This window comes from Triticum dicoccoides, chromosome 5B (assembly GCF_002162155.2).
Source record: "Triticum dicoccoides isolate Atlit2015 ecotype Zavitan chromosome 5B, WEW_v2.0, whole genome shotgun sequence".
In the NCBI taxonomy this organism is placed as follows: Eukaryota; Viridiplantae; Streptophyta; class Magnoliopsida; order Poales; family Poaceae; genus Triticum; species Triticum dicoccoides.
This window is the reverse complement of record NC_041389.1, coordinates 423072508-423084192: the sequence shown is the minus strand read 5'-3', so window position 1 is coordinate 423084192 and position 11685 is coordinate 423072508. Positions and strand designations below refer to the sequence as shown.

The 11685-nt window shown below is 45.9% G+C and overlaps 2 protein-coding genes across 2 annotated transcripts; both read right to left on the bottom strand.

Annotated features, from left to right (window-relative positions):
- Positions 1-2179: 2179 nt before the first annotated feature.
- On the bottom strand, positions 2180-2888 carry LOC119305639. Its single transcript, XM_037582109.1, has 2 exons — positions 2358-2888; positions 2180-2302 (listed from the first exon to the last, which is right to left on the bottom strand). The coding sequence occupies exon 1, from the start codon at positions 2757-2759 to the stop codon at positions 2367-2369; it is 393 nt and encodes a 130-aa protein (XP_037438006.1). The 5' UTR covers positions 2760-2888; the 3' UTR covers positions 2180-2302; positions 2358-2366.
- Positions 2889-9548: 6660 nt separating this feature from the next.
- Positions 9549-10988, bottom strand: LOC119309853 (zinc finger protein 8-like). The gene has a single exon (XM_037585755.1). The coding sequence runs from the start codon at positions 10741-10743 to the stop codon at positions 9829-9831; it is 915 nt and encodes a 304-aa protein (XP_037441652.1). The 5' UTR covers positions 10744-10988; the 3' UTR covers positions 9549-9828.
- Between the last annotated feature and the right edge of the window lie 697 nt (positions 10989-11685).

Here is an 11685-nt window from a genome sequence, read left to right as displayed (position 1 = left end):
GGTAGAGTAGGGCATGGGACACGAGCCGGCTCATGGGACTCAAGGCGCCGCCATCTCCCATGCCCTACTCTTCCTTGTCGGAGCCCGGAACCCGAATGGTGTCGGTGGACGTTAGATCGATGACGGATTCCTGGGACGAGTCACTGACGTCCACCATGATGCGGTTGCGGCGCCCGGACTGATGCGCCATACAGAGCGTCGGAGAATGCAATTCCGCCTCGCAGATGTCCACCGCTCCGAGAGTTGCCGCCGCCTCCCGCGCCCGGTGCCTGGCACAGCGGGCATGCCGTGCCATGTTCTCGTTGGACGAGGCCCATGGTGCGTCCCGATGCTTGGCGCGCCAACGAAGGGGTTGCACGTCCGCCACCGCATTTGGACGTCATATGGACCGCACCGCCTTCGGTGAGGTAGCTACAGTCGGCCTAGCGCCGGATCCATGCATCATTTGGGTGGACGCAATGGATTCCCAACGGAAGGAGTTTGAGCACTGCCATGCACGGGCCTCGGCCTCCTTCCGGGCGCGACAAAGCGCAAGCCGGACGACCATCTCCTCCTCGGGGCCGCGTGGGATGAGCTCGGGGTCGACGGATCTGGAGGTGAAGGACTCGGATCTGTCGCCTGCCATGTCGGAGACGATCGAAAGTCACTTGAGACGAGCTTGGGTGGCGAAGGGGAGAGGAGTGGCTAGGGTTTGGCCCGGCGAGCGAATGGGGAGGAATATATGTGAGGTCGGATGGGCCAGCGTGGGTCGGGTCCGACGTGGCGGGTGCACCCGGGCCCCATATCCGCCCCCAATTTGGACTAGATATGAGGGATGCCGGTCAACTCGGGCGTTTGAGAGCCATTTGAGGGGGGCGTCTGGGTCAAATTTTGCGACGGACAGTGACCTGGCAGCCCGCCCGGGCATATGAGGCGGGTTTAAGGCGCCCGGTTGTAGATGCTCTAAGGGCGTGTTTGGCAGCCGTTGCGGTGCAGCGTGGCTGAATGAAGCGTGGCTCACTAGAGGCTGAGTGAGGAAATGCATGGTAAAAACTAACATCTGCATATTGTTTGGTTGCCCGCATCTAGATCTCTCGCATTAGGTGGGCAATTTTGGCATAGTGTTTGATTGCCTGCATTGGCTCGCGTGACGCAACTACACAGTGTTTGGTTGTATACGCGGGATATGATTAAGAGCTGACACTTGTACTTAACACACATAGTTACACCGTGCCTTGCGACTGCGGTGGACGGTGACTGTGGCATACGGTGACCACGGTGCCGCGTCCGACATGACGAGCACGGAGTCTAGGACGAGCATTCGTGTCGGTGCTGCGGTGAACTAGTTGCTAGCGTCGCCGCCGAAGAGAAAGTCTGTACGGAGGAGCGCTGGGGCAGAGGATGGGGGAGGAGAAATGCAGTGTGTGTCGGACCATGGTGATTGCTGTGGTGGTGCCGCGTCCGACACGACATGCACGGAGTCGTGTGCGAGCAACCCCGTCGGCGGCGCAGCGAACTAGTTGCTAGCCTCGTCCTCGCAAAGAAAGTCCGCACAGAGATAGTGGACAGAGGAGGAGAAATGCAGTGCTCGCGCCATGTCAGCGGCAGTGCAGTACGGCGAGATAGAGGAGGCCAAGATGACCGACGCCGAAAACGATTACAATGTAGTAGGATGCAGACGAGAGAGGATAAAGGAGAAAAAAATATAGTGCACGCCTACTTCGGCGTAAGTGCGGTAGGATCGTCGAAACAGAAGACTTACAACACAAATGTCATGTGGAATTGTGTGATGAAGCTGCCGGTCAAAGAAAATTTCAAACGGTCGACCGTAGGCGACAAATTTGACAAAATTCGTTCAAAATAGCTTTGAACATGAACACAAAATTGTGCATTTACGGTTAACGAAACTACGAACCGATCGCAAAAATGAAACCGTAATATCGATGTGCATCTTTTACCGTTGTATAGATTAGAAGGAAGAAGGGAAAAAGGAGATTAGGAAGGAGGTTAGTGGAGGTGGAAGAAGAAGCAGGTACATAGCTGGCGCTAGCTGTGGCTCAGCCCAGCCTGGCTAGTAAGCAAATGCCGATCTTTGCGTGCCCAGCTAGCCATGCCCAGAGGCACTTTAAATTCCGTGCCATGCTGACCTGACCGTGAACCTAGGTTTTTTCCACGCGGGCCTGGTATACATGCAACCAAATGCGTTCTTTACTCCACCGTATCCTCCTTTGTTTATTGGGGTGTGTTAGAAATGGCCTTAGTTCGGGTTACACGGGTGCTTGCGCGTAGCCATGCACATGTTTCGGGTTACACAGGTACATGCTCATTTGCTCAATGTCCCGATCTCGGTTCCGATGGAAATCAGTCATCATCCGGTGACTATGACACTAGAGTGCGAACCACCTCTCCCGGAAGTTGGACTGGTATGAGACCATGACGATGAGCAGCACGAGCAGGAGCCCGACGCCCCACGGCGACCCCCCGGCGCGGTGGATGGAGTCCCTCTCCGGCATCGACATGGACATCAGCTGGTCGACGCGCCGCCCGTCGCCGTCGCCTCCCGACAGCAGCCGCACCGCGAGGAGCAGCGCGAGCGGGGACACCATGAGCAGGAGCTTGCCCTGGTCGGCGAAGGTCTCCGCCACCGACTCGTAGCTCATGTACCAGGAGAAGCCGAGGAAGACGAACAGCACGAGGAGGAAGAAGCAGAGGTGCAGCGGCAGCTCCGGCGCCTGCAGGTGCCCCGACGACGAGCCGCCGTTGCTGTACGAGTTCCCCATAGGTCACTGGCCTCACCTACTACGGCTTCTTGATCGATAGAACTGAGGGGATGATCTGCAGGTGGTTTTTGAGGTTTTGAGAGAGGCGGAAGCTTTGGGATTCGACGATGGAGAGAGTTGGAGAGTGGACGACCGAGCGGGCGCTTATTTATAGACGAACCCGGGACACGTGGCGAGCGCGCCGGCCAATCGGAGCAGCCGCCCCGGCACGGAGCACGTTCCGGCGGACCGGCCGGCCCTGGAGCGGCTGACGCGGCATGTCGGCACGCACGCACGTGGGCTCCGCGACGCGAGCGCTTTGCTTAGCCCGATCCCCGGCGCGTCGGGGCTAAGTAAAGCGCGCCCGTGCAGCACAGGGGCCACCGGCCGGTGACGGTTGGCGCAGTGGGGGGAGCGTGCGCCGTGGGGCGGAGGGTGCGCTGGCCGGTGCAGCGTCGACGGGATCTGCACATTTGTTATCTGAGCCGGTGTCCCCTTGAGCTCTGCCAAGATCTGCGGCCTCTGCGTCGTTAGTGGTTAAGAAAGCCCATCTTAAGTGGATACAACACAGCAGGTATGTCTTCTAGCAGTCGTGTTCCTGTGTATCATATCACTGGCCATGGCGAAAGATAACAAGATCTAGGACAGTCCACTGCAGAGCTATAGTATTTATTTATTATTACTACGGGCAACACGTACGTACGTATCGACCACTGTCCTGCTCCCTGCGTGATGGTCACGTGTGGCAAGTTATCTCTCGTCGCATCCCTTTTTTGCACTTATGCTTCGGACATGATCTGATCGACTGAAGGGGTGCTTGCGAGTGCTGCTCCACTGTTTTTTTTTTGAGGGATGGTGCTGCACTACTGATTCGTTTCAAGGAGTTTTTTTTTTTTTGAGGGGATTCGTTTCAGGTAGATGAAAATGAGAGGAACCGGCAGGAGAACGGGCCATCTTCTCGGAGAGAACTAAGCCCACGCAGATAGAACAGGCCAAGACTCATTCATGACGTAGAATAACGCAAAGGCTATATCTCGCTTAGAGCGAGCCCGATGGAAGACTCGCCTGAAGGGTCATGCTAGTAGGTCGCGTCATAGATGGAGAAAAGAACCGGTCGCCCACTGGTTTTTCGGGGGGTTTCTTGTTGCTGTTTTTTATTGTTTTTTCTGCGGTTTTTTCCGTTTCTTTCTCTGCTTTTCCTTTTCTTTCTTTTTTCTTTGTGTTTTCTTTGGGTTTTCTTCGTTTATTTTTCTTTTTCACAAGATTTTTTCTTTTCTTTCTTTTTTGTCTTCATTTTTTTCGGTTTTGCTTATTTATTTCCATGTTTTCATCAGTTTTCTTTTGTTTTCTTTTGGGTTTTCACTGTTTCTCTATACATATTTTTGGAATATATCTAATACATGTTTAGCATTTTCAAGTACAAATATATATTTTTGAATACATGGTCAATTTTCTTTTTTAGACGCATGTTTTCAACATTTTTCAAATCCTTGATTAACATACGAGATTAACATTTTTAATACATAATCAACATTTTTTCTATATATTTTTAATTTTTTAAATGCTTTATTAACATATTCCAAATGAAACTATTAACATTTTTAATACATGGTCAATATTTTTTCTACACACATTTAAATTTTTCAAAATGCTTTATTAATATTTTTCAAATACTGCTCAACATTTTTAAATACTCCCTCCGTCCGTCCGGAAATACTTGTCATCACAATGAATAAAAGGAGATGTATGTAGATGTATTTTAGTTCTAGATACATCCCTTTTTGTCCATTTTGATGACAAGTATTTCCGGACGGAGGGAGTACTTGATTAGTATTTTATATACATGATCAAAGTTTTTTATAAATTTTTAATACATGGTCAATATTTTTTGTACACATTTAACATTTTAAAAATAATTTTTCATAAATTTTTAAAATGCTTGATTAAAAAAATATATACATGGTCACATTTTTTCTTACTTTTTTAATACATGGTCAATATTTTTATACACATTTAAAATGTTCAAATAATTGATTAAAAAAATCAAAACTTGTTCAATATTTTTTTTGGAACTCTTGATTAACATTTTGTAAATACATAGTCCAATTTTTCGTAAACATTTTTTTGTATACATTTTTGTATTCGTGATAAACATTTTTTCTATACGCATTTAACATTTTTCATTTAACATTTTTTGTAATATATATTGAGAATATTTTAAAGTATAAACAAAAGTAAAAAATAAAGCGAAAAATGAAAAGAGAAAATGTGAAAACAAAAGGAAAGAAGAGGTTGTAGCATCCTGCGTGTATGGGCCGACCCATCTCGACCTCCCCTTTAGTGAGTCTTCCCTCACACTAACTTGAAGTGAGGTATAGACATGCCTGTAGAATGACCTAGCCCTCTTCTCATTTCTAGACAACGTCAGCTCATGGGCCGGCCTAACGCTCCGAGGGTTTGGGTGGCCATCTTTCATTTCATTTCATGTCAAAGCACAAAGTGCTCTCACTAAAGGCAATATTTAACTAAGGATTCCTTGAGATAACCCACTTAGGCAATCAGGTCTTCATTCGGGTGATTAACACCCACCACGACGAGTCTAGACCCCTTTATGTTCAGATTGTCGATGAAATACGGGCTAGAAAAGATGAATTTAAAGTTACCATGTTCTGTCATGAAGGGAGGACCTCAAACAAAGAAGTGCACAGGTTGGTTCGATCTTGTCTTATAAATGGTATTGTCTGACATGTCTGCCGATAGATCCTCCTCACGAAATTTGTATCAAGAATACTTTTATTATTTGATCAATAAAGGGGTACAATCTTTTCTCAAAAATAAAAACTTAGGTAATTGGGTTGAATGAAATTTCTTCCAAGCTACGAGATCAAACTACAAACATCACAAGGATAGCTTGTCTCGTGTCGATGAATTGGTTGGCGACACATTGCCGAGCATCTAAAAGGTACTTGAGGTCCACTCCACAACATGATTACACCTCGCTCGATAGCGGCTCGCGGTCAAGTCTGGTTCTCTAGGGTGCATGTCGATCTGTTGCATGGTTTTGTTAACAATCCCAATTGTGACAATTGCTAGCATCACAAACTGTCAAACAAATCCACCGATGGATATTCACCCCCTACCCATGTTTTTTGTTTTGACTTCAACAACAAGGACAGTCACGTATAAGCAACAATATTTTTGTCTGGGGTTATTTTATGAAGATTTTGAATGGTCAACTTGATTGCCAACCTATGTTGTGCTCGACTAGCATGTAAATTAAGCGGTAAAAAAGATGCCATCATGTTCGAAAAGCTTCAGTTAAGCACCGTATTTTCACTATTATTGCATGGGTCCATGGTCTAGGTGCCCTTTAATTTCTATCCCCTAGGAGTGCTTCAATATGCATGTTTGATAACTAGTTGCATGAAGTTGAACATAAATTAAGATCAAATCTTTGTCAGAATGGTAGCACTTTCTTGTTTACTACGCAAGAATGATTGGCATGGCCATTCACAACAAGAATGTCTTTTCTCCATTGTAGGTTATAGTATTACACATGCATTGATTTCATTCTTAGTATTTCTGCGAGAAATGTGAGTCGTGAGTTGGTGGCAGTGGTGTCTGGTTTGCATGTAAATTAAGCAGTAGCCAGAGGTGTTTACCTACCATGGATGACAATCTTGTTTCTAATTGTGCCCACACCTATGATATTCATACATTTTCACTTATGGTTAAACTGTGTTTGCTTGTGTACTTTTGTCTCGTTAAATTGATGCGGTCATGAGCTTTTTTTAAAAAAGGAGGATGACCCCCGGCCTCTGCATCTGGGTGATGTATGGCCACTTTATTAATTATTCTCATAAGACCTTACAAAATCAATACAACAGTAAGACTTTAAAATGGGAGAGATTTTCACTTCCCGGCCTCTGCACCAATCAGGGATGCATACAGTCATTTTAGTATGAGTACCAAGATAAACATGGTCCTCAGAATTTTTTTAAATGAGTATCAAGATATTTCTTGATGATAGGTTTCACCATACAGCAAGCTTGATCCTCAATATTCAATAAACAGGGGAAAACCCCTGTGCATCACCTATCAATTCTAGGAATTGAACTCGGGTCGCTAGGCTGCACAACCGCATGCCCAACCACTGAGCCAAGGCTCTCTTTGCAAAAAAAATGGGAGAGATTTTCACTTCCCAGCCTCTGCACCAACCAGGGATGCATACGGCCATTTTAGTATGAGTACCAAGAGATACATGGTCCTCAGATTTTTTTTAAATGAGTATCAAGATAGTTCTTGATGATAGGTTCCACCACACACCAAGCTTGATCCTCAATAAACGGGGGAAAACTCTTGTGCATCACCTGTCAATTCTAGGAATTGAACTCGGGTCGCTAGGCTGCACAACCGCAATGCCCAACCACTGAGCCAAGGCTCTCTTTACAAAATAAATTCATTTTATATAAATGCACCTAAATGATGGTAAAAAACTACACAATTGGATATATCTTTTATTTTTTCTCTTAGTGAGAGCACAATTTAAACATCTTTTGCTGAAAGTATATAGCCAAATTTGTCCAACCCATTTAAAAAGACGTGGTACCATAATCAACCATAAATACAATATGTTTTTTAAACAACAAATACAATATATGCTGGATGATAATTTTGAAGTTGGAGATTTTTTTATGTTCCACCTGGTACCTAATTTAGCAGTCATGTCACATCATTGATGTTTGTTTTGGGCAAATAGAAATGTGATATTTCATCTATGAACATCGATGTCCATTAATTCCTAGTGTCTTAATTTTCGTCCCGGGCTCCACATAGCCCCATATTATATTTAATAAAATACATATAGTTTTCCACGAGAGAGCCGAAATCATAGTTACTTTTTTTCCACATAAATCCAAATGGTTTTCCAACAATATATATATAGGTTTATCCTTCATTTTTAAATTTTCATTGAAAATATATTAATTTGGAAGTTATATATGGAAGAAAATTTCGTGCACAAATACGAATGGTAACTCTATTTCTGGATCACATATTGAAATGTGTATCAATATATTTTGTATGTACATATCATACATCCGGAATTCTACATATATACATTTAGATCTTTTCAAAATTAACTGAGATTCGAAAATATAGTTTTTGATTCTTTACACCAATGTAGTGTATGTTGTTTTTGTTATTCATTCCTTGCTAGTTCCTAGTATTCATCATTCATCTCCAAAATATGCAAACAAAAATGATGGCATAATCTATGTGTCTCTTTCCGTTACCTACTACCCCACCCGTTCCTAAATATAAGCCCTTTTAGAGATTCCAATGAAATCTACATACGGAGCAAAATGAGTGAAAATGTACACTCTAAAATACGACTATATACATCTGTATGTAGTCCATAATAAAAACTAAAAAAAAGGCAGTACAATCTATGTGTTTGTTCATTGTGCATGTACACCTAGGAACATGAAAATAAGCTTGAAAACAAAATTACTACTCTCTCCGTCTCATAATGTCAGACTTTTTTGACACTATACAAGTGTCAAAAAAACGTCTTACATTATGGGACGGAGGGAGTACATAAGAGTCCTAGTTTGCATGCAAGTGAGAAAAGGAAGTCACAGAAAACAAAATAAGCAATAAGGTAGGGAAGTGGATTTTCCGCTCTTGGGAGTATGAAAATATATGTACTGTATTGAGTTTGGTATGTACCAGGGAAGGTATGTGGAAAATAATTTATTTGTGGTCCTGGTAAAGGAAAAAAGTGCATTATCTCGCATGTAAGAGTGTTTCGATCTGTTATTTTCTGCAGCTCGCAAATGAAATACGATTTTCACAAAAGTTGAAATCTAGAAACATACTTGAGTCATTTGTACAACGTCCGTTCCTAAATATAAGTCTTTGTAGAGATTTCACTATGAATCACATACGGATGTATATAGATGCATTTTAAAGTGTAGATTCATCCATTTTGCTTCGTATGTAGTTCATAGTAAAATCTCTACAAAGACTTACATTTAGGAACGGAGCGAGTATATGTGATACAGTATTTTTTTAAAAACTTTATGTGTGTGTATATCATAGCGAGTAGGTTAAGGAAATACAAGGACTGGTGGATGCACGTGTCACATTCATGCGCGGATGCAGGCATAGACGATGTGCATGGGCAGGTGCTGTTACTGCTGTGCATGTTGGGAGTGCCCGCTCAGATTTGTGCATATGCATCACTGCCTAGTACAGTTTCCGTGGGCAACACACACTAGTCTGCATTATGTTGCCAAAAGGAGATAGAATCCACAGATGGATCCTAAATCTTGAATCCAAGGAGCACCCACTTTCGGATGCCGAGAACAGTTCGACGCTGTGGAGACAATCAATTCGGTAGCTGGGAAATGCATGCATGGTCAATTTGCAGGCAAGAATCATTCAAGTGGTAAGCAGCGCATGGACATTCGTTAGGCTGGCCTTGCGTCTTTGGGCAAACCCTCGGAGTAAATGTTGTCAGCAACCGCTAGGTGCTACTAGCAGCTGCCGCAGCGCTGCATGCTGGCACTACTCCAAAAAGCAAATGATAAGGATAACTGTCAGCTAAAGTGGCAAAAACTGAATAGCATTTCGAGGATGGAGACAAGTCCCTAGAGGAAAAAAGGGCAACTTTTGGTTTGAATGGACGGACAGACGCACCAGAAAATTAGTGCTAGGACAGACATATGCATCAGTCCATATATACTTATCGATGCGAATTGGAAAGAAGATTAAAAATGCTGGAAAATGTGCTCAAGAATATGAAAATGAAAATGACAACACTCCCCATTTTCCCTTTCGTTCCATTTATTTCCCCTCCGTTTTTCCTTACAAAGCAATCTAAAGCGATGCGAGAAGAGCAGGACGAATGAGTACGTACTCTAGTAGGAGAAAGAAAACACTGCAAAAATTGACACCCAAGGAAAAAGAATCTCTCCGCTGATCGATCGAGCTAAACGAATTCACGAGCTAGAGAAAAAAAAGAATTAACCTTCGTTCTTGGTCTTCACGAACCAGCTAATTAATCAACCGCGCCGTTCTTGGAGAATTACAGGGTGAGATCCAGGCTCACGTTTGCCCTGTTCTCCGCGGCTTCTCCCCCGTGGCGCGCGGCCTCATGCTGCGAAGACGACGATGCTGATGACGCCGACGACGCCGAGCCGGCTTGTCCTCTTCTTTCCCACGCCACCGCCATGTCGTCACGCCCGGCAAGAGTCAAGGGCGTTGGCCGCTCTTGCCGCGGCGCTGCTGGTGTCGCCACGCTGACGCCCGGGACCCGCCAGAGCGCCGACGCCGGCACCGGGCTGCCGTTGATCGGCTGGGACACGGAGCCGGGGCCGCTGCCGTAGTACCTGGGCACCGCCGCTGGCATGGTGGGCGCCAGGTGGTGGTGGTTGGACCACGAGGGGTAGTGCGGCGGCGGCTCGTAGCGGCCCATGTGCGGCGGCCCGGCGACGAAGCGGTGGTGGTAGCCGCTGCCGAAGGCGGGGTACGCGTGGGCGGGGTAGTGACCTTGCATGGCCATGGCGCTCTGGAACTGCGCGCGCTTCGCGTGCTGCCGCTCCCTCTTGTGCGCGTTCTGGTGTCCTCCCAGCGCCTGCGACGTCGGGAAGTTCCGGCAGCAGTAGTGGCACTCGAACTTGCGACCACCGCTGCCGCCACTTGCACCGGCCGACGCCGACGCCGACGCCGACGCCGCCGCCGCTGCCTGGCCGGGAGCAGTGGAGCTGACAGCGGCAGCATCGCCGTCGGTGACGGAGGAGGCCGCGCCGTCGGGTGGAAAGTCGAAGCCGAAGAGACGGATGGACGACGTGGGGCTCGACCCGCCGGCCTCCATCGCCGGGGGCGGCTTGGGCCGCACGAACGGGAGCTGCGAGAAGGAGTCGATGTCGACGGCGCCGTTCGCCGCATCTCCGGGAAGGCTGTTCGTGGCGTGCTGCCCATCTTGCTCGCTCATGGCCATGGGAGAGCGCGAGCTGGCCTCACTCCTCCTAGCTAGGGTAAGCAGTGTCGCCAGCCGTGTCGTGCGCTAGGGATGGAAGGGGCGCTAGGTAGCGCTGCAGCTACAGGGGATTCTTCTCTTGGTCTTCCTATACTGTTGCGCGATGGTAATATGTTGGGATCGATGGAGCTGCGGAGCTAGGGAGCTGCGTTGATGTATGGGCCATCTTGTTGGAGGGGTTAACTTCGGGTGGGGTGGAACGGGACCAGTTTTGAGGTAGGGTTGACAACGAAACTGTTTAATGTTTTTGTGTTGTTGGTCACATTGGAGATGTAATATTGGTTGAACCATGTTATGTGCATCTTATGTAATATCTCTATTTCCATGCTATGCTCGAATAAATATTTATTGTCGTTTTCGCGGTGGATCTGTATTTATGTGCTGCACCAATCTAAAAACCAATTTGAATATGATACATCACGATGCCAAACAAAAAGAAGCGAGTGATAAATAAATAAAACTACAATTTAAGGCATAAATCATCAAAATTTAAATTCTGAATTCGTCTCAGGCCACCGCGTGATCTGACCTTATCCTCCTTCGGATAAACTAGCTTTGCTAAGATGCACCCCCATTTTCTAGTCAACTTTTCGACTGGTTCAACCAAACCAATGCCCTCTTAGGACAAGTGTGTGTTTTAACCCTCAACTATCGGGTGAGTGTACATATTATCGTCGAGAATTTTAAAAGTGGATAAATTCTACCCATCACCTTAATTTGGGTAAAATACTAACATGAACCAATCCCTAACTCACTTTAGCCTGGTCTTAGAAACATGTCACCTATATGTGTCTCACACTTCTCATTCAAAAACCAGATATAAAAAGAAGTTCCTTTTAAAGCTTCAAAATTATAAATATTTCCATCAATTAAAATACCAAAAAATACTTCATTGATATTTAA